General features: G+C 38.0%; 1 protein-coding gene across 3 annotated transcripts in view; it reads left to right on the top strand.

Moving 5' to 3' along the window:
• Positions 1-24,293, top strand: part of LOC135107280 (exonuclease 3'-5' domain-containing protein 2-like) — a 169,954-nt gene that overhangs the window by 18,845 nt on the left and 126,816 nt on the right. For all 3 annotated transcript variants that reach the window (XM_064016950.1, XM_064016951.1, XM_064016949.1), the window contains one exon: positions 14,544-14,788. In XM_064016950.1, the coding sequence (XP_063873020.1) occupies positions 14,580-14,788 (209 nt within the window). In that variant the 5' untranslated portion in view covers positions 14,544-14,579. The remainder of the gene's footprint in view (positions 1-14,543; positions 14,789-24,293) is intronic.

Raw genomic sequence — 24,293 nt, 5'->3', positions numbered from 1 at the left:
GCTTGACTTTAAATTCATGAATATTTGTTGCTTGTACCACTGTTTCATCTAAGTTGTTCCATATTTCTATGCTTCTATTTGAGAAACCATATTTCTTGACATCTCTTCTACTTGCTGTTTTCCTCAATTTCACTCCATGTCCTCTTGTATCTCTTGAGTCCCACACAAGTAAGTCATCTTTGTCAACTTAATCCTTACCCTTTAAAGCTCTGTATATAGCAATCAGGTCTCCTCTTTCTCTTCTCTCTTGTAATGATGGAAGCTTCAATCTCCTTAATCTTTCTTCATAGGTTAAATCTCTCAAACTTGGTACCAATTTGGTTGCAGTTCTTTGGATCATTTCTATTTTCCTTATTTCCTTTTTATTATGGGGTGACCAAACAATTGTGGCATATTCCAATTTTGGTCAAATCACATATTCCATCAACTTTTTCATCATCTCTTCATCCATGTAAGCAAATGCCCCTTTCATCTTTCTTAGTAACTCATAGGTTTCCCCAACTATTTTGTTTACGTGTGTGTGTGTGTGTGTATGCTTTTTTCTCACATTCAGCTTGAATTGAAAGAAAAATTAATGATGAAGGCTCATGCAGGGAGTTACAGAAAGACATAACTATGAATGGAGTAAGAAATGGCAAATGGATTTTAATGTTGATAAATGCCATAATTATAATAAAATTAGTCGGGAGTTCAAAAGACCTGATTGGAATTTTAAATTAGGTAACAACACAATTCAAGCATCTGAATAGTAAAAAAGACTTGGGTGTAATAATAAACAACAGGCCCTCACCACAAGACCATATAAATGACAAAGTAAGGAGCATGCGCCTCCTGTTGGCAAATATGAGGATAGTATTGAGATACAAAGATGAGGAAATGATTTGGCAAATAATCACAACATCACACACTCTGAGGTCAGCAGATCAAGTCTTGCCTGGGCCTGTGAATTTAAACTGTTTACTGGGAGGTTACTGCTGTGGTTGTGCACTGTAGTGGGGGGGGTTGGGTTTGCTTGGCTGATGTTCTGGAGAACATCAGTGATAGATACTGGAACCAAAACCAGTGAACTTTCAATTGCATATGACCAACACTTGAGTATGCAGTAGTAGTATGGAATCCACATCAGAAAATAAGCATATTGAAAAGATAGAGAAAGTGCAGAGAGCAGCTACAAAATGAGTACCAGACTTGAAAGTTCTTAGGTATGAAGAAAGGGTTGATAAACTGAAGCTCTCAACACAAAAGGAAAGACAAAAATGAAGTGACAGATCATGATGTACAGTTGTGTAGAAGGAAAAGGAAAAATTGATATGTATTTTGTGGTACCACAACAATCAGTAATTAACTTTAAAAGGAGCATTATGAGGTTGACTCAGTCTTGTAAAAATACAATGAGGTAAGAACACACACACACACAAAAAAAAAAAAAGTAAATGTCTCAGTGACATCAAGGAATTTAGTTTCCTGTATCAAAGCATTCATCTTGGGAATAGTTTAAGTGAGGAAGTGGTTAAAGCTGTTAGTGTGAGCACATTTAAAGAGAAACTGGATAACTGCAGATATGGAGACAGGACAAATGAGCTTTAGCTCAGGCACTGTACTAGGTAAATACACACACACACACACACACACACACACACACACACACACACACACACACACACACACACACAAAAAAAAAAAAAAAAAAAAAAAGCAAACAGTGGATTTCAGGGCAATATAAACTTGGAGGAGAAATAATAAAATAATAAAGAAACCAAAGTTGGAAAGAGATCTGGGAGTATTCATATCAGATAACATGTCACCAGAGAAACACAAAATAAAATTGTTGAGAGACTTTCAACCTATTGAAAAATATGAGTGGCATTTACCCACTTGGATGAAGAAATGGTAAAGAGACTGATAGTCACTGATAAGGCCAAAGTTGGAATATGCAACAGCAGTGTGGTCATCAAGCACAAAAGGGAACATCAGGAAACTTGAAAGGATTCAAAGAGTAGTGACAAAATTGGCTCCAAGCCTGTCAGAAATGTTGTATGAGGAGAGGCTATCAAAAACTGGAATTGACAATGCTGGAACAAAGAAGGGAAAGAGGAGACTTGATAGCAATTTATAAAATCATGAAGAATATGGTGGTGCTTGATAGAGGAGACCTAATAAAGAGGGATATGGGAGATACAAGAGGACATGGAAGGTAAATAAAAAAAAAGATAGTTAAAGAAGGAATATGGAACTGAACAGCTTTCCCCTTAGAGCAGTAGATATATGGAATGCACTGGATGAGGAAGTAGTATGTGCAGAGACAATAGATAAATCTAAGACCATGTTAGACACCATGAGATACAAAGATGGGACAGCTTGAGCATAGGTCCCCTAGTTGTACATTACAACTGGGCAGCTTCTGGAGGTCTTGTTTAAGTAAGTTTTGTTTATATCCTGGAGGCCATGTGGTCCTTCCCTCTTCATGCCCTAAGTTGAACTTTCCTTACCCTAATTATAATAGATGACTAAAAACATTGAAATGGCATTGTCAATAAAATGTCAGCAATGCAGTAGTATTTATTATTTGTAATAATCTGATAGGCATTCATTTTTAACCTATTTTTAATGAGAAGGACCAAAGGAAGTTCATCATTGTGACTGTCACAATTATTTCCATACTCATATGCCCTACCTCCTTCAAAATATTTAATATGATGTTTATAATAAGGTCCCCATTGAGGTTTACATGAATAAGCTTTTTGTAAAAAAGTGGAAAAAGCAACAACTTCCAAAAGTTTTGAAGTTAATTAGTTTTTATTTCATTATTTTAAGAATCTATCAGATTGAGGTTATCCCTTATGCACATGAAATGGCAACTTGCTTTAAAGTATAATGGTGGCTAGTCACTTGCCTTACCTGGGAGTTTGTGTGGCAAGATGCTTCTTACTTGACAAAATTTGTTTGGCAAGTAGATGTTTACACAGGGCAAGTATGTTACTTGCACACTTGACTTGAATCTCTACTTGTCTCATGTAAATTAGCCTTTAACAGGGATAGGCGTGCTGGGAACTGGGCTGGCTCCTCCACATGTTAACAGAGGTTAGTGGAAGTAATACTGCAAACGCTAATCCACAAATTAGCAACCTTTTTGTCGCAAACACAAATCCACAAATGAAGTAGAACTTCTGCTATTGCAGATTTACAGATCTGTGGACTAATTAGCAGAAGTTTCCAGCACTGATGTGCAAACTGCAGAAAAAAATGGATTGTTTTAATGAGCTCAGTAATCTCAAGACTGAGATCATTGAGTTGAAAAATGAAAATGAGTTGTTGAAAAAAGAAAATAGAGCTAAGATAGAAGGTGGAACAAAGTAGTAAAATCTTATCTGAAACGAGTGAATGTATCTAAACTAGTTGTGAATACTGAGAATCTGAATCAGAAAATGTTTTGGGTTAAGGATGAGATTGTAAAGACCATTGTAAATTTATGTGCTGGTGGTAATGAAGAGGGTATATGTCATGTATCTGATGGAAATGTGGCACAAAGAAAAATGAGATCATGGTAAATCTGGACATTGTCACAAATGACAAGGGGTGTGATAACAATGCCAGTACTTATGCAGCTGTTATTAAGAGGAAAAAGATTTTCTCAACAGTTAAATGGACAGTGACAATGATGCATCTAATAGATGCATTGGAGGTTTACATAATGGCAGTAATGTGTTGAATTTTGCTAGTGAATTGGAGAGAGAAAGTGTAGCTAACAAAATAAGTAATGAGCTTGGAAATGTTGAAGTCAAGTCTACAAAGAAGCTCCTACTGAAGATAACGACTTGCAATGTGCCTAAGGAAGAGAATGGAGATGCTATAATTGAATACCTAATTTCCAAGAACAAGTATCTACAGTCAATTGATGATGTGTACGATAAAATCCAGTTGGTGTTTTGTAAATGTGCATTTGGGAACATAGACCATTACATCCTAAAGTGCTCCCTGGAAATCAAAGAGTTGATGCACAAACAGTGGGCAATCTACATTGTGAGGGATAGGTATCATGTGATTAGTTGCTATCACTGCCAGAAGTATGGCCATCTTTAATGTGGTTTTATAAATATTCAGTGTGTTGGAAATAAAACTGTTGAAATTAGAGAATTGGTTATAGAAAAGTCTTATGATATACTTAGCAGAAACCTGGTTAAATGAATTAGATCAGGTAAAAATACATGAAATGACCCCATCAACTCATACATTTATGCACACTACTTGAACAGATAGGAGAGGAGGAGGAGTAAGAATTTTTGTCAGTAATAATTCCTCTCAGTTAAGGAAGCTTATCTTTCCAAAATGCAACATTTTTGAGCATATGGCTCTAACTTTTATGGTAAACCCAACACAGAGGCTAAATTTTATTGTGGTCTACAGATCCTAACAACAAACTCAGTTATTTATGGATGAGTTTAGAACATATTTAGAGAGTTTTGACCACACACATGGTAAAATTTTCACATGATGCTTTTAATTTTTTGGGTGGATAATAATAGTTATCAACATGGTAAAGAGTTTATGACCATGATGGATTGGCATCAGTTTTTAAACAAAGTGATACAGGTAACATTACGGTCATGTCACATGCTAAACTTAGTTTAGCACTTATTTGAGGGTAAAATGAATAACTTAGAGGTGAAGCCTGATATCTTTATATCACCACATCACATACTATTGATGTTAGAAAATATGTCAAGAAGAGAAAAAACTATCACCTTCAGAATGAAAAGAATTTTTGATGCTAAAGTATTGGTAGATGGAGTTACTGACAAAATTAATTCAGGGATACATTAAAATTATACACATGGTGATGGGAATGCTGTGAAAATGAGTGACTGTTTAAATTGTATGGTTGTCCTCTGTAAACATGTACTTCAGACTGAATATGACAGTCCTGTCCTGGCAAAGGAAGTGCTGCTAAAGGATAAAACACTTCTGTTTAATACTGAGACTGGTAATGCAATAAAAATAAAAAAGTACAAGAAGAGATGGCAACACCAGCAGACATAGGAGTCATGCAAAAATTATGTTAATAGTAAGAATATTGTAAATAGGTTAATTAGAAAACAGAAATGTATTTATTATAAGCAAAAAATTGCAGAAGCTGGTATGGATATGAAGGGATTGTATTCTATCTTGAACACCCTGATGGGTAATAAGAGTAGCTCAAAGAAACTTCCTGATGACCATTGTGATACTAGTTTAGCAAATGAGTTTATGAATTTTTTTGAGTGGTTAACAACTTTTGACAAAGACCCATGCTTCACTGTGCATATTTACCAGATATTCCATACAGAGGTCTATTCTGCTTTAAGGAAATAGGCATAGACAAGTTTAAGTATATTAATGAAAGGAATTAAAAAGACATTATGACAGTGACCTGATGACTATGTCTGAAGTAACCAGTGAAGAAGTTTTCTCAGAGGTTGTGCAGGTCATTTTATGTATTGCAAATTTTAGTATAAATAAATGTATACTTCCTCAAAGTGAAAAACTGGCAGCTGTTAAACCAACCTTAAAGAGCAAGCTGGACCCTCAGAGTATGAATTCTCATAGACCAGTGTCAAATCTATCATTTCTATCAAAAGTGATCATCAAGATGCTGGTGTTTCCCATTACTGACCCACGTTTCTTTCTCTGGCGATGTCACTCTTGTTTTACATTTTCCCTCCTCCTTTTACTGTGGGAATCACTTACTTAGTCATGTGAAGCAGGTGGTGCAATAAACCATTTTCAAGTATAAAAAAATGCTCTTTCACACTTATCTGCTTCACATGACTAATCCCCACCCCTGCTTCCCTCTGCATGTAACTTATGCATTCAGAGGAATGAGGAATGGATGCACACACCTGCATGGAATATTGGTGGGTTTGGGATAGATAGGGACAGGCAGTCTGTTTTCTACTTCCATATATTCCAGAATGGAGGGGGTATTTTATTTTATCCCTGGGGCCACTCTATTCCTTAGTTATGTGAAGCAGGTTAGTCTGCAAAAACATTTTTTATACTTGAAAAATGGTTTTCCTTCCTAATTTACTTACAAAATATTGAAATAGGAGTGTCTGTTATCTGCAATAATGAAATAATCATTATTGATTATAAATATTCTACATGAATAAGTGCTAGTTAGGTAGAAGGACCATACAGGAAATACAGTCCTGTGAAATCTGTCACCTGTGGTGTCACATCCTGTCACATGACATCACATGCACCACAGCCCAGGGCCTGGATTCATTGAACTTAAAAACTACATAGACCCTCTTACAAGGGCCAAGCTACCATATTGCTACTAGAGGTGGTAAATCGGTATTGAACAATGACATGGCAACATCCAGGTAAGGTATGACAGCTGTTGCAGCTGGTAGCTGCTAGAGGGTTCTGGTGGTGGGGAACAGCCAATCCCTTCCAAGCTTACAGATGTGATAGTCTTACATGTGCTTGTGATTACAAACACATATGGCTTGAAATTCAGAGTATTTTAGTACATGGATGTATAATACCTCTATAATTTTATTGATATCCCATGAGGTGTTCTATTGTTGTAATGTCTAATAAAAGATTCATTCTACATGGGCAGTTCCTAACCTGTATATATGCATTTCAAATAATTATCACTAGTACTGAAAAAACAGGAGAAAAATAAATTGCCTCATGCAAATATACATATGGAATTTTACACATATACCCCTTCATTCCCTTCTGTTGCCAAGTGCCAAGTGAGTTAGTCACAAATCTTGAACATAGCAAAAGCCTTGTGCAAAAAGTGATGCTCCATCGAGCATCATCCTGTTCCAATGGCCATGATTCCACTCCCACTGCACTACACTCCACCTTTCCACCCTTCTGGTAGCCTCAGTCATCCACCCATCATGGCAACCAGCTGTCATCCACCTCATCTGTATCTTCCTCAAGAAGACTGGCCAGCTGTTCTGCCTGTGATAACCTTGCAGGTGTGTGTGTAAAGAAATGAAAACTGACTGGTTATGTATTGCAACTTGTTCGTAGTTTGTTTTAGACATTCTTTATTTCTATTGCACGAAACATGTCCATTGGCCTGTCAACAGTAATATTGCTAGTGATACTGTTCTGCTTGACATAAGCACATCTGAACTTCAAAATCCTCTACAACCCAACTTTAAGGAGAGTGGAGACATTAAGAAAATTACATTTTTCAACCCAGAGTTATTAACTTCATAGTTACCCTTAACATGTCTGGCGTTTTCTGTGAAAACCCCCCGAGTTGATACCATTATTCCTTATATATTTAAATCATCTTTGTTTACCATTATTAATCCTTTCATTCCGGTGATCATATATGAACGATTGCATCAGTGCATCCGTAGTGACGGCGATCGTTCCTGTAATCAAGAATTTTTGCACCTCAATTTTGAGCTCCAAGCGTGGTTTCTCAAGTCAGATGGCGCGTGGAAGTGTCTGGCATCTGTTTCCACCCGTAGTGTTGCCACTAGCTCTGTATATTTAGCGGTAACTAAGCTATTCTCCCATTCTGAGGGCGACACTTGGCAACCCCAGCAACCCGCCGTGTGGAAAGCACCCTGATAAGAGCCAAGGGACCTGATAAGAGTGAAGGATACAGACAACCTGATAATAGGGAAGGATCTGAGATCCTTCCCTATTATTATGTGTGTGTGTGTGTGTGTGTGTGTGTGTGTGTGTGTGTGTGTGTGTGTGTGTGTGTGTGTGTCTTCTCCGGGCTGTTTCTGGTTGATGGATCACACAGCGAGATCCTTGATAAGCCATAACTAACCTTTTCAGAGATCACATCAAGCTACAAAGTACATCATTGTATTCAGAATAACACAGAGAAAAAAAATATTAGTATTCAAACAGTCTTCTGACAATTTCTAGGTTTATGATTTTTACCTGTCATGGCTTATGGGAAAATAGTTTAATCACTGGAATATAAGGGTTAAAGGGCTTTAAATGCCCTGCGTGCCATGTGCTTGCCATACGCTCGGTCACCTGGCTTAGAAACTCATAATTTATTTATTTATTTATTTATTTTTTTACTTCCTTTTAGTGTTTTTTTTTTTTTTTTTAATATATGTGGAGCTTCAGTTAGCAACATCACTGATGAACCACGAGGGACTCGGAGGGAGGCTGGCCACTGCAGTCAGTCCTGCCAGACGTCAGAGTGTGTCTGTGCTCTGCTATCCAAGGCTACTTCATTTTCTTTTGTATTTTGAAGCATGCCTCGTTATAATAAAGCAAAGCGTGCATGGATAGATGCGGCAAAGATGAGGGAAAAGAAAAATAATCAAGAGGAGTTGCACTGTGGCAACAAGTCACCACCACACACTGCCTTAGTTTCACCACCACCACCATAGCATTCTAATCTATGGGCTAAATACAGCAAAACTAAGTATATTGGGACCAAAAGAGTCAAATTTGTTGCCACTGTGACTGTATTAGATCACAACTTCAGGTACTTGAATCCAAGTTTACTAACTCATCTTAGGTTTGGTGCCTCACAAAACACTCGCTGGGTTAGGCATACAAGAAAGCAGAACAACTCCTGTACAGAAGAGGACCAAAAAGAAGCCCCATTCAAGAGAAGGAAGTGAAGACTACCAGCCAGGCAGCTGTTAATGATACTGGCAACAAAGAGGACGGTGGTGCCCTCTGATAAACTCACCTGCGAGTGAGTAATATCCTGTCATACAGGAGGGGACCAGGTGCCAGTTAGCCTTGAATATGATCATAAATGATGATTTCCTTTTGGTTATATAATTTTTATCCTAATGCATGTGAGATTTTACCAGAAAAACCCAACATAAAATTACACACACTTCCCAAAAGAAAATGGCTCGTATCACAAAACTTAAGTTTTTTGTACATCAAATGTTTCTCCTTCATTGTCCTACAAGATAATGGAGATATAAAGGTATTGCTGGAAAGAGGAAAGAACAGGCTTTTTTTTTTTTTTTTTTTCCAAAGATAGATTTTCAAAGAAGGCTCTTCATACTGTGCTAGATTTTTTTTTGTAAAAAAAAAATGAAAAAGTTTGAAGAAAAATTCTTAGTTTTTATTTCAAAATGAAATGTCTAATAAAAAAAAATCTTTGAGGAAGTGAAGGTACATGTATATATATTATCAACACTAAATTTTATAGCAACTGGTCAAAAAACAAGTGAGGAGAAGAAATTTTATCAATGTTACTTTCTTGCTTAAAAAAAAAAAAAAAACTAATTGGCGAATTTCAGCGAAAATTGGGGATTTGCTTTTGTAGGTACTAAGGTACTTAACAAAAATCATGTGGATCAAATATGAATGTCACCTCTAAGAGTAATAGGCATCCACTCCCCTTAAGGTGTTCCCTCAAACCAATAAGAGAAAGTTCAATGTAGGATATTACAAAAAGTATGAGTGCAGCTATAGGACAGTGTCTACTGCTTTTCATGTAGATATTTTAGCAGTAATTTTGTAAGGAAATGTGAGGTATATGGTAAGCACACATTCATTAATGAAGGATTTTGTAAATGGAAGTACTGTTCAGAATTATTAGAAAAAAATATGGTCAAAACGAAAAATATGTGAGTTACATCAGTAAGTGGCAGAGCTTAAAAGCAGTACTTAGTAAAAAAGACATCTGTTAAAAATAAACTTTGTGCCAGCAGGACAAATAAAGTAGTTGAAAACAGAATGTTTGCTATGTATCAAGTTTACTTCTTTTTTTTTTTATGTAAGAGGACCACTGGCCAAGGGCAAAAAAAATCATGAGTGTGGTAACCTCACACCACAATATATATTGTATTGTCAAGGAAGAAGAAAGAAGAAAAGAAGGAAGACAAAATAAGGAGGAAGATAGAATAAGTAAGAAGAAAGAAGAAATGGAGAAGATGAATGAAGTAGGGAGGATAACAAGCAGTCATACTACCCAGGAAAGGGAAGGTAATTAGCACTTGATATCGAGGGAGCTGAGAAAACACAAACATGGACACAAGACCCATGCACTCCACAACAGGAAGATTGCCATAAAACCTGAGAATCCTGAGTTAAAGAGGAATTAATGGTAATGATAGTAGGGACAAGGCAGAGAAAGTGATTTGAAAGGGAAAGTAGGTCAGGAGGCATAAGGCCAGGAGACATGAGGGTCAGCCAGGAGGTGTGAGGCACCAGGAAGAACAAGTCGGTCTATAGAAAAATACCCATGCCCACTTGCGCTCCACCTCCAGACTGTCCCTATCTTCTGACTGGTGTCTGTATCAAGCACCATGCCTGTGGGTGGATCATATGCGTAAGTGAGCAATGTGAATGCTAGATATGTAAAATGTTATGAAAATAAAGATAATTTTCTGAGGGAAATAGGTAATCCCAAGTGATTGTATATTATAGTGTGTAACAGTGGAATAGTTCAGTAGCAGAGAGTAGCAAACAGATAGCCAGAGGTTCCAGAGGGCCTGACAAAAGAGGGGTTGAGATGGACAGATTAACTCAAAAGTAAGTGGAGTTTGAAAGTGTAAAGCAGTCTATAAATTAATTATCTTATTAAAGGATTTGATGTTTTATGTTTGGTATGATTGGTTTGTATGGTGTACAAAGACTTCCTTAACTATGGAATGTTTATGGTAATTGATGTGATGCTGGTATCATGTGTTTTTCTAACAACATTAATTGAGCATGTTGAACACTTGTTGTGTTTATGCATTTGATATTATTTGTGTTCTTGCACAATGATTGCATTGATCAATGAATACAGTAAAATCCCTCTTATCCGGCATCAATGGGACCGCCGACATGCCGGATACTTGAATAGAAATGAAATTATGTCCACAATCACCACCCTACACTCATGCATCTTACTATAACAAAGATCAGCTGATCTTAATCAGCAGCTGATCTGATCAGCTGCTTAAGTGTAAGCACAACACGCTTCCTCTTTTCTACAACTTTAGGCATGATGAAGGCGTCAGGCGATAAACAGTGCACACGTGGGAATGAGTCACTGAGTAAACACAGTGCAGTGGGCTGCGGGTGGTGCGAAGCAGTGCGCTCTGGTGGCGAGGGGACAAAGTATGCCTCGCGTGGGAATTTTAATCGATTTTACGAGTACACATTGATTTTTTATTGATTTTAAGGCTCAGGGAAAAATGTGCCGGATACTCGAATGCCGGATGAGAGGGATTTTACTGTACATTGAAGAGATATAAAGTGACACCTGATAATTGAATGAACTGAAGACGAATGCAAGTGAGAAATGTAAATAATTATTAGTTGTTAATTAAAATATGAAAATGTGTGTGAGTTTTCCAGTAGCCTTTATATACTAAATCCATGCAGCATCTTGGTTACAACATTGGTGTCTGTGGTGGGATGAATGTTGCAATGCTGCAAGGATTTGATGAACATCAGAAACAGAATTGCTGCAATAGAGATTAAATAATAGTAAGATGAAGATGAAAACGATCATTTGTTTAAGTGTTCATTGATCAGTTAGTGTCACAGTTTATAAAGTGTCAAGATTAATATAGAGTACATTTATTATGTTTATTCAATCTGAATCTGAGTTGCATGCAGGTGTTGTTTTCACAATGATGTAAATTTTATTTAATTTTTCGCATCATGTGTATCTTGAGTTATTTGCTCTGATTGAAAACTTATTGAAATGTTTTGAGAGTGGAGCAGTGAAATTAATGAGTTATGAGTTATGGCACCTAGACAAAAACATCTTCAATAACTTTGCTTCTTCATCTTTTCCTCCTTTATTTCAACCTGATGGCACCACTGTCATCTCATCTATTTCTAAAGCTGAATTCTTTGCTCAGGCCTGTACTAAAAACTTCATCTTGGATGATTCAGGGTTTGTTCCCCCCTCTCCTCCACCCTCCAACTGCTTCATGCTACCCATTAAGATCCTTTGCAGTGGTGTTTTCATGCCCTTGTTGGCCTTAACCCTAAGAAGGCTTATGGACCTGATGGGATCCCTCCTAATGTTCTCCAAAACTGTGCCTTCATGCTTGCACTTTTTTTTTTATGCGAGTCACTGGCCAAGGAAAAAAAATGCACATAGGTGCCAGTCCCAAGAGAGATGTCAAGAGAATAAATTGAAAATTGAAGGATAAGTGTTTTGAAACCTCCCTCTTGAAAGAGTTCAAGTCATAGGAAAGGAGGAAATACAGAAGCAGGCAGGGAGTTCTAGAGTTTACCAGAGAAAGGGATGAATGATTGGGAATACTGGTTAACTTGCTTTAGAGAGGTGGTCAGAATAGGGATGAAAGAAAGAAGAAAGTCTTGTGCAGCAAGGCCACAGAAGGAGGGGAGGTATGCAGTTAGCAAGATCAGAAAAGCAGTTATTGTGAAAATAGCAGTAGAAGATAACAATACATCAGTTCCCTCAAACTATCCCACAATTTGTATCCTGAACAGGAAACTGAGGGGATAATTCCTTAAGTGGATGATACATTAATGCATTTGTCTTATTGGATGGAACTGTTTAAGTAATAGCAAACTATCAATGAGATTATCCAGGTAAGCAAATAAATTGATTTAGAAAGAGAGGAGCTATGTGATTTTGTAAAGCAGTTAAGCTAAGTTATTAAAGAAAGATGGTAAATGTTTAGAAAATAAAAAAATGGAATGTAAAGCGGCCCTCCCTATGTTACCAGTGTTCAACAAGGACTGTAACAGCATTAATTAATGCCTACATCTTAAGAGTGGAAATGTCAGCAACTAGTGCTCCATGGGTTAGGAAAATATGGCCAATGAGTTTTGCATCTTTTATTCTAATGAATGTTCCACTTAACAATTAGTTGAAGGTATGATGCTGCCTTGTGTAGTATGTATATGTATATCTATTTTGACCCTTGCACTGCTGGCCATTTTAACTATGGATCTGCCCTTGGTGCTAGCCAGTTTACAATAATTTTTATGCATTGAAATGAATCCTAAACAGTGTAAAGATAGTGGGAATATATGTAAAAAGGGGTTTAGCAAAGTGAAATATTTTTGAAACATTATAAATTGCCTGGTGTTGGTGCATATGATGTGATGAATAGTGATGCCAGTGGTGTTCGTGGTGTTAGTGCCTTGTGGCTATCACCAATGTTTATGAATCGTGTCACTTTGGTAATAGTAAATCACCACAACACCAATGTACATACGATTGGTAGGTTACTTGTGGTATGTGAGGGAATGAGGGTTGGCATTACATTATATTAATCATTGCATGATTAATAAGCTATTGCAATTCGTATGTGATTGTATGGTGGCACTTTTTTTTGTTTTTTTCATAAAGATACTATTTATTATGAGCAGTACTGAATCACTTTGGAAGTGAAGAAATGTTCGGTTTTCACTGAAGCAGTGCTCAAGACACAACCATTATCATGATAATTTATCGTGATAAATATACTAGGTTATTGGTTATCTGATAATTATTTTTCCATGTTATCGATTCATCAGTATCGCCGATACTTTTGGTTCCAAACTAGCAATAATTGATAATTCTAATTTTTGGAACATGAGAATGTTGAAGTTTTTAACTTTCAAAATCAAATGTACAGTAAAATCCCTCTTATCCGGCATCAACGGGACCGCCTACTTGCTGGATACTTGAATATTGCTAGATACTTGAATAGAAGTGAAATTATGTCCACAATCACCACCCTACACTCATGCATCTTACCATAACAAAGATCAGCTGATCTTAATCAGCAGCTGATCTGATCAGCTGCTTAAGTGTAAGCACAACACGCTTCCTCTTTTCTACAACTTTTGGCACGATGAAGGCGTCAGGCGATAAACAGTGCACACACGGGACTGAGTCACTGAGTAAACGCAGTGCAGTGGGCCGCGGGTGGCGCGAAGCAGTGCGCTCTGGTGGCGAGGGGACAAAGTATGCCTCGCGCGGGAATTTTAATCGATTTTATGAGTACACATTGATTTTTTATTGATTTTAAGGGTCGGGGAAAAATGTGCCGGATACTTGAAGCTGCCGGATACTCGAATGCTGGATGAGAGAGATTTTACTGTAGTTATTTAAAACAGTACTTTTCATTAGTGAAGAGATAGGATAAACAGTGAATTTGAATTTTTTTCCTTGATTTTTCTAAGTTTTCTAAGATGAAGATAAAAATAAAGATTTGGGTTTATCAATTTTTTTTTTATTTAATGCATCAATACCATTATCACTAGCATTGACATTTTGGAATTATCGATTTATCAGTTAACGGTTAACGAAGGATAAATTTATCACCCGTTATCGATTATTGGTTATTGCTGATAAGGTTATCGTTATCGATTTATTGGTTATTGAACAATTTTTTCATTATCATGCCTAGCTATGGACACGACTTTTAAGTTGCTGCGATAAATTCATGAAAGTGGCATTGAGCGCAAGTATGCAAGACACCATAAATTTACAGCATTGTCACTGGGCAGATTAAGTTGATTTCCTTCTTTAGGATGTACTATAATATGTTCTATAGTTAATATTTAACAAGTCATATTACTTATTGGCTTAACTTTGAGTGATATTGGTATCAAATGATCAACAGAATAGTAAGGAGCCATCCCTATTTGTTGAGACTGGAATGATGTGGATGCAGCCAAGTGATATGTGGACTCTGGTGGCAGGCCTTGGAGGAGTGATGATGTTGCTGGCAAGCCTTTACCTTAAGAAGCAAATGTTACAAGCATTGATGCGATGGAGGGTGGCAGCAGCATTGTGGTGCACAACCCAAAAAGTGTGGGTTGTGACTTCTCCACTCACTTGGGAGCATGTTTTTCCTCAACTACACAGGTAAGCTATGTTAAAAAATGGTCTTTTATGCAACCATAATATTTTATATACTTAAAATAAGATATCAACAACATCTAGGACATTTTTTTAGGTAAATATGATCATGCAGAAATTATTGTTAAAGTCAGTACAGTAATATGGACATAGGAATTCAAGATCATGTCTTGGTCCAGTTTGATAAGCATAACACTCTATCACTTTTACTATAGTGCTGATGAATGGCAGATTATGTTAAAGGCTAAGGTATTATAGATAATCTCATAGTTGCAGTAGGATAAAAAAAAAAGATAGTCTTATAAGATAGAAATGAAACCAATAGAAAAAGCAGGCATTGGAAATTAATTCCTGAGTTACACAATATATATATATATATATATATATATATATATATATATATATATATATATATATATATATATATATATATATATATATATATATATATATATATATATATATATGGTATCTAGAGATTGTATGAAAAAGTATGCCTGAAAAATGTTTGAGTGAAATATTGGTTACTAATGAGAAGAGACATTTTTTAATGAAAGTGGAGATAGTGGATTGGTGAAAGAATGATTTAACAAACTGAGAGTCAAGCATTATCAGGGTATTCTGCCAATTCTTGGATCATCTTACGTTGTGGCTGTTCCTTACATTATAAAGAAAGGAACAGTAAAGATAGGTACATTACTGTGCATCACAGATAAATTACTATCCATTTAAGATGTTTGCCACACAAAACTTGTTTCACATGAATGTAGGAATAAGTCCTGGACTTTTTTTATTTTCTGACTGTAGTAAAATCCCCACAAGGCACCTTAACCCCCCCAACCCCCAATCTACTCCCTTCTACTCAACTTCCCTAGTGCTCCTTTGACAAAGCCATTCTTTCTACTGCTGTTATAGGTTAAGGGTGTTCTTAATGCACTCTGCTTGTTTTGGTTGTTTTTGTGCCATGGATCTTCCTTCTGCTGGTGAGGTCCCCATGCCATCTTAACACTATGACAGGAGGTTCTGCATTGGTGCTGGCTTTGGAAAGAAGATAATGGATATCACCTAAGATCCTTATAATCCTTGTTAAATGCAGGGGGAGTTTGTGTACTGCTGAGATTAGCTGCAATAAGTGAAGGGATTGGGAGCAAAGTGTTGTTGTTAGGGCTTATAAACATCAACTGTCCTCGGAGCATAAATGTAAGTCTTACCATAAACTTCATGGTAAGGATAGGCACTTTAATTCCTCCTCGTGCTCACCTGTTAATATTGTGTTGGGGGAATTACCAGGGGTAGGTGTTTTGCCTGAAAGCTCAGTTTACCTTTTGCATGTTAACTCAGACCCAGGTCCATCTGCTTCTCAGGATTATATTCACTTCCCAGAGCACAAATGTCAAATGTTTTGAGTGTTATATCTGAGTTTTCTACCTTTTTGGGTATGTCTGGTATTAGCAGAATCACCAATCTTAAGGAGTTAATTAAGGCTTTAGTAAAACAGGCAGTAGTGAATGAGTTCCCTTACTATCTCTCATTTCTAGCCAGTTCTTCCACTGCCACTGTCCACCTCTCTTTTTTGGCCATTAGCCATCCTTCAGCCCACTATCACTATTTGGATGAGATTTGGCAAGGCTGGAACACCACTCAGACTGATTACCCTTTGATTTCGTGAATGGAGTACACGCCTAAACTCCATCATGGACAGCGGAATGACAGGTGCTACCATCATTCCTGGTGTTTCTTGAGTGCATATGACAAACCACTCTTGGGTGTGTCGTGCACTACTCCTATTCAAGTATTATGACCAGCTTCCCTGGACACCCTTAAAACCTTTTCTGTCATGAGGAGTTGTATGATAGGTGATGCCAGGGTGTCAGACATTTTGGGTCAGGGGCATGCCTCAGCCTGGGCTACTCTCTCAGCGGCCTGTGCTACTTCTCAGCCATACAAGAATTTGACCAGTTCTCTTCTAAAATAGTGTAACAGGTGAGGAGGGTTCTGACTTCATTAAGGTGGCAGACTTCATTTATGGCCAGTTTAAGGATTCAGAGGGAGTTAATCCTTAAATTGCTGTGATCACTTACATACATAATCATGTTTTTGTGGTGAATATATTGAAATTTCATGGTGTGTTTCCTTTCAAATGTTTTCTAGTGATCACTGGATATTTTCTCTTTTCACCACAAGAGCCAGAGAGGCAATGACAAGGCCTTACATCAAATATCTGTGAGATGTGGGAGATATCTGGCAGCCCTTATAACCTGCTGGGTAGAAGGCCCACACTCCACATGATAGAAAATGTGGTGGTAGAAGAGAAAATGGAGGTTGTAAAATCAAACTAAAGAGTAAGAAAAACTTTGGATCTTTGCATAAAGCTGGAAATGGAGGAAGGAATTATGTTGTATGTAATTATTTATATCTCGGATACAATAAATGATGTACCTATTTGCTCATGAATATGTGTGTGTGTGTGTGTGTGTGTGTGTGTGTGTGTGTGTGTGTGTGTGTGTGTGTGTGTGTATTTACCTAGTCATATTTACCCTCTCAATCCTATATGTCCCATCTTTCACAATAGTCTTTTATGTGGAACTTTATCAAAAGCTTTTCTGATGTCCAAGTACATTGCATCTACCCACCCATCTCTGTTTTGTACTTCATCTATTACTCTTGTATAGAAACTTAGTAAATTTGTCACACATGACCTTCCTTTTCTGAAACCAAATTGACTATGTGTTATAACTTCATTCTCTACCAAATATTTCACCCACTTTTCTGTGTTATAACTTTGTTCTCTACCAAATATTTCACCCACTTTTCCTTGATCACTATTTCACAAATCTTGCCCACAACACTAGTTAGTGACACTGGTCTATAATTTAGTGGCTCAATCCTCTTTCTTCCTTTGTGTATTGGCACTATATTTGCTCTCTTCCACTCTCTTGGTACTCTTCCCTCTATCAGTGAGCTGTTAATCACATTCCAAATTGGCTCCATCACTTGTTCTCTACATTCCTTTATTGTCCAACCTGACACTCCATCAGGCCCCATTGCTTTCCTGACACCCAACTTCTCTAACAATTTGCCAATTTCATGTTTTTGCACCAAGTCTTCCTGTAACCCCCCCCCCCACCTAATTTCCTCGTTTGATTCTGTAAAATCTGCTTCCACATTGAACACAGACTTGAAACTCTCATTCATAATTTCACTCATCTCTTCTGCTGTTTGATATATCCTTCCTTCCTTTACTATCTTGTTAATGGTCTCCATTGATATATCTATAAAAAAGCTTAGGCTCTTCACATTTCTTTATCACATCCTTTTCAAATTGTTTCTCATCCTCTCTTCTTATTCTAACATACTCATTCCTTGCCTCTTTATACTGCTCTCTATTATTTTCATTTCATTGTTTCTTCAGTTTCTTCCAAGCTATATTCTTTCCCTTCTTAGCTTCTGCACATCTGGCATTATACCAAATACATTTGCTTCTCCTTACTTTATATACAGGTACATACTTCTGCACACCCTCATTGTACTTTTTCAGGAATGTTTCCTATTTCTCTTACACTGTCTTGTCTTCCATAAGTCCCTTCCAATCAATACTCCCAATGAATTTTCTTAAATCTAAAATTTGTCTTTGCGTGATTTAGTCTCCCATTTTTATAATCCTCCTTACATGGTAGAACCTTCCAATCTTGCAGTACCACTTCTAATACCACATGATCACTTTTTCTCACTGGGGTTAAGTATTTAATGGCTGGACTGGGCTCCAGTTTTTCTGTGAACACTAGGTCTAGCATAGATGGTTCTTCCTCCCCTCTGTATTTTGTAAATTCCTCCATCCATTGGTCCATTGTATTCACCATAGCTAAATGTAGCATTTCTTCACTCCATGGTCCAGCATTTCCATTAACTTCCATCTCCTCCCAGCTTACAGTTTTGCAGTTAAAGTCTCCCACTAGTAGTATTTTTACTGTCCTTCCTTATCATGTTGTCTAGGCACTTCAACACTTCCTTATGCATTTCCTTGTCATCCTCCAACCTCCATGTATTAGTCTTCGGTAGCACATACGTTAATATGATCCTCCTCCTTTCTCTCCCACTGGTCCTGATTGTTATACCTATGACCTCCACCATGCCATCTCCATATTGCACTTCTTCCACATATATATCATCTCAAACCATTATCAGTACTCCTCCTCCTCCTTTTCTCTTTCTATCTCTCCACCAATAATTATATCCCTCTTCCTTCAAGCTTAAATGGACTTCCTCTTTTAACTTTGTCTCAGTTAGTCACACAACACATCTGGTCTATTTTCCTTTAGGTAATCTCTCACTTCCTGTACACCTGAAAATAACCCATCTGTTTGTATATATTACTCTTAATGTACTACTCCCACCACATGCAATTAGTCTGTCTGCTGCTGTGGTTCTTTCATTTCTTGTTCTTTTTCCCGAATATACCATTTCCATAGTCTCACATCTAGTACCCTCCAATAAAATTTTCTCTTCTCGGTCTCTATCCTTCTCTCGTTTTTTTTTCCTTAGCTTCATTTCTCAGATCCCTCTCTTTTTCCCTTTCTTTCAAGTTCATATCTCTTTTTAGCCAAATATTCTTGTATTCTGAACTTTCAGCCTGTTTCCCAGTTCTCGCTAGGATCTCCTCTACTACAACTTTGGATCTCATTCTCACTTTTAACAGTCTTTTACCTCCTTCACTATATTTTTCAATTCTATATGCTTCTTCCACTTCTCGTTCCAGTCCCTGTTCCTCATCTTGGACCATTGTAATAATTTTCCTTACCAACTCCTCTCTCTCTGACAGACTTTACTGGTTTTTTCTTCTCCTGCAGTCCAAAAAAGACCAATCATTTCTTCTTATCCACTGTGTCTCTCTCCATAACCTCCTTTTCTTTAATTACCTGAATTACTGTGTCCTTGGCCATGGCCTTTGCCTTTGATGCTGCAGCTGGCCAAACACTGCCAGCTGAATACTTTATTGTATCCACTCCTGACATGTGCAGTGCAGCATGATCGTAATCCATCTTGCAATAGTGTCCTTGGTTACAGGTTTGTGTGGCTTTATAAAGCTGATGAGTAAGTTCCTGTTCACATGATCGACACCATTCCTTAAGTGTTCAGTTTTTTTCAATGTACATTTTCAATGTTTCCTAAACACATAGTTTTCTATCCTTTGGGTATGCTTTAAATTCCACAAATTGTACATTGAATTTGGTCTACACTGTTTAATGTTTTGCCCTAACCAAACATAAATAGAGTCCTTTCCAATGCTAATATTTTTCAACATTAACAAATGCAATGTTTGCACTCTGGCTGCTTGCATGAGTACCATTAGCATGATTAATTTTAAGGTTAGTTCTTTTAGTTGAAGGCTGCATAATGGTTCCATAGTTCTTAGTTTTTCTAGCACTAGCTGGACACCCCAGGTCTCTGAATACCTGGGTTTTGGCAGTCTCAAATTGAAGACACCTCTCAGGAGTCTGTTGACAAGAGGGTGATTACCTGCTCTGCAGCCGTCTACTACTATCCCAAGTGAAGATAGTGCTCCCCTCGCCGTGTTGACGGAATCGTAGCTGACACCCCTGTGGAAAGTGTCAGACAAGAAATGTATAATATCCATTATAGTGGGATTAAGGGGATTGATTTGTCCCCTGTCACAAAACTGTAAACATCTGGTGACATGTGTTTGATACTGTCTCTCAGTTGCTGGTCTCCAGGAGGTCATGATAATGTCTGTACCTGCTGCCGAAATGCCTCTTGCTCGTAGCTGTTGCCTGACAATAGACATGCCATCAACCTGGTGTGCTCCATGATGGGGTGTTCCTCTGCCATTGACGGGTGGTGTAGAATGTCCTTCCTCCTCATTAGTAGCCGCAGTTCCTTGACGAGCATTGTGAGGAGGGGCCCCATCCATGTTTGAGACAGCCAGCACACATTTTTTTTAAGGCATCTGGCAATTAGAGCAAATGGGGGAAAAATGTATACCAGCTCAGACTGTGACCAGTTTATTGAGAAAACATCAAAGTGTTCCGCTTCAGGGTCAGGTTGCCATGAACAAAAGCGAGATACCTGTTTATTCAATCTAGAGGCAAATAGATCAATGCTAGGAACTCCAAAGATACTGCAAAGTGCCCTAAAAATGTCCTCATTTAACTTCCATTCATGCCTGTCATTAAACTTTTGAGATGCAGCGTCTGCCATGGAGTTACCTTTGCCTGGAATGTGAGAACATGTAATCCAGACATTGTTTTTTGCACACCATTCCCAGATTTCTCTACTGATGTCATGTGGATTTTGTGCCCCCCATTTGGTTTACATAGTTCACTGCCATTGTGTTGTCACAAAGCACTTTGATGTGTTTACCTCTGATCTGATGTGCAAATGACTTTACTGCAAATAAGATGGCTTTGAATTCTTTCTCATTGATGTGCAACTCTTTTTTCATTAATTGTCCATCTACCATTAACTTGTAGACAATTAAGGTAACCACCCCAACCTAAGTTTGAGGCATCCGTGTACAGGTTTAATTCCGTGCCTGGTCTAAAAATTTTCCTGCCTTGTCCTGCAATATGATTTATCCACCAAATCAGATCTGTTTTCATGTCATATGTGATGTCCATCCATTTATCAAAGTTGCCTTTTTCATTTTGTAATGCTGAAATTTTAGCAGTTTCCAGTTTCCTGTAATACAGTTTCCCCATTTCCACTGCTGGAATTGCAGCGACCAAGTACCCAATCACTTTGGCCACATTCCTGATTCTGTCTCGTTCACTGTGAAAAAGTTGTTTGCAACTTTGAATTATTTTCTCTTTCCTCCATTCAGGTAAGGTAACTGTCATTATCTCAGAGTCAATAATGTTCCCCAAGTATTCCAAATGTTGTGTGGGTATTAAGACAGACTTCTCTCACTTTCAACTGAAAATGGTGGAACAGACAGGTATTTATTTGCTAAGGTACTCAAATATGGGAACCCACATATGTTTACTTTCCACCAATCTAAAGGAGTTTCTTTATGTGGCTGCATTCCCATAGACATGGGAATGCCAATAGCTACAAAAGTTGTCAGTGATGACCACTTGCATTCTGACCCCATTTTTGATGAGTCTGATTGTGGAGTAGTATTTCCATTGTCACTTTTTGCTAGGAAGACAAGTTCATCATAGCATTTACCAAAATCAGGATAATTTAAATCGTTCTCTTGAAAATTGCCTTGCAGCTGCACATTTTCTACCTCAGAATCGTTTCTACCAGATGTTCTGCCATAGGAACTAGAAGCATCAGCTTCCTCTTCTCTGTGCACCTCTTGCTCTGCCTGCACAGCCTGCTGTCGCTTCTCAAAGGTTTCCACCAAGTTATTCTGAATATTTACCAGAGCAATTTCCGATGATTCATCACTGAGAAAAATTATCTTTATATCGTGGGTCATGAAATGTTACAAGGATCATGTTGCTGTCACTCAAATACTTTGAAAATCTGGTGTTTGCTGACATTTTGAGAGCAATCAGCTTGCTACCTAATCTAGAAAACTGTGCATTAGTTGAAGCTTTTCCAATGAAGAGCATCAGGAACTTAATTTCAGGGATAATATTAGATGCAATGCTTGATCTTTCACTTTTTTTTCTTATGTAGGAAGGTCACTGGCCAAGGGCAACAAAAATCCAATAAAAAAAAATGCCCACTGAAATGCCAGTCCCATACAAAGGTCAAAGCAGTAGTCAAAAATTGATGGATAAATGTCTTGAAACCTCCCTCTTGAAGGAATTCAAGTCATAGGAAGGTGGAAATACAGAAGCAGGCAGGGAGTTCCAGAGTTTACCAGAGAAAGGGATCAATGATTGAGAATACTGGTTAACTCTTGCATTTGAAAGGTGGACAGAATAGGGGTGAGAGAAAGAAGAAAGTCTTGTGCAGTGAGGCCACGGGAGGAGGAGAGGCATGCAGTTAGCAAGATCAGAAGAGCAGTTAACATGAAAATAGTGGTAGAAGACAGCTAGAGATGCAACATTGCGGCAGTGAGAGAGAGGCTGAAGACAGTCAGTTAGAGGAGAGGAGTTGATGAGATGAAAAGCTTTTGATTCCACCCTGTCTAGAAGAGCAGTATGAGTGGAACCCCCCCAGACACGTGAAGCATACTCCATACATTGACGGATAAGGCCCTTGTACAGGGTTAGCAGCTGGGGGGGGATGAGAAAAACTGGCGGAGATGTCTCAGAAAGCCTAACTTCATAGAAGCTGTTTTAGCTAGAGATGAGATGTGAAGTTTCCAGTTCAGATTATAAGTAAAGGACAGACTGAGGATGTTCAGTGTAGAAGAGGGGCACAGTTGAGTGTCATTGAAGAAGAGGGGATAGTTGTCTGGAAGGTTGTGTCGAGTTGATAGATGGAGGAATTGAGTTTTTGAGGCATTGAATAATACCAAGTTTGCTCTGCCCCAATCAGAAATTTTAGGAAGATCAGAAGTCAAGCGTTCTGTGGCTTCCCTGCGTGAAATGTTTACCTCCTGAAGGGTTGGACGTCTATGAAAAGACGTGGAAAAGTGCAGGGTGGTATCATCAGCGTAGGAGTGGATAGGACAAGAAGTTTGGTTTAGAAGATCATTAATGAATAATGAGAAGAGAGTCGGTGACAGGACAGAACCCTGAGGAACACCACTGTTAATAGATTTAGGAGAAGAACAGTGACCGTCTACCACAGCAGCAATAGAACGGTCAGAAAGGAAACTTGAGATGAAGTTACAGAGAGAAGGATAGAAGCCGTAGGAGGGTAGTTTGGAAATCAAAGCTTTGTGCCAGACTCTATCAAAAGCTTTTGATATGTCCAAGGCAACAGCAAAAGTTTCACCAAAATCTCTAAAAGAGGATGACCAAAACTTAGTAAGGAAAGCCAGAAGATCACCAGTAGAGCGGCCTTGATGGAACCCATACTGGCGATCAGATAGAAGGTTGTGAAGTGACAGATGTTCAAGAATCTTCCTGTTGAGGATAGATTAAAAAACTTTAGAATGGCAGGAAATTAAAGCAATAGGACAGTATTTTGAGGGATTAGAATGGTCACCCTTTTTAGGAATAGGCTGAATGTACGCAAACTTCCAGCAAGAAGGAAAGGTAGATGTTGACAGAGAGCTGAAAGAGTTTGACTAGGCAAGGTACAAGCATGGAGGCACAGTTTCGGAGAACAATAGGAGGGACCCCATCAGGTCCATAAGCCTTCTGAGGGTTTAGGCCAGCAAGGGCATGGGAAACATCATTGCAAAGAATTTTAATAGGTAGCATGAAGTAGTCAGAGGGAGGAGAAGGGAGGGAACAAGCCCTGAATCGTCCAAAGTAGAGTTTTTAGCAAAGGTTTGAGTGAAGAGTTCAGCTTTAGAAATAGATGTGGTGCCATCTGGTTGAAATAAAGGAGGGAAAGAAGAAGAAGCTAAGTTATTGGAGATATTTTTCGCTAGATGCCAGAAGTCATGAGGGGAGTTAGATCTTGAAAGGTTTTGACACTTTCT

This window comes from Scylla paramamosain, chromosome 15 (genome assembly GCF_035594125.1).
Source record: "Scylla paramamosain isolate STU-SP2022 chromosome 15, ASM3559412v1, whole genome shotgun sequence".
Lineage (NCBI taxonomy): Eukaryota > Metazoa > Arthropoda > Malacostraca > Decapoda > Portunidae > Scylla > Scylla paramamosain.
Note: the sequence above shows the minus strand (reverse complement) of the source record. Positions and strands in the feature narration are given on the sequence as shown.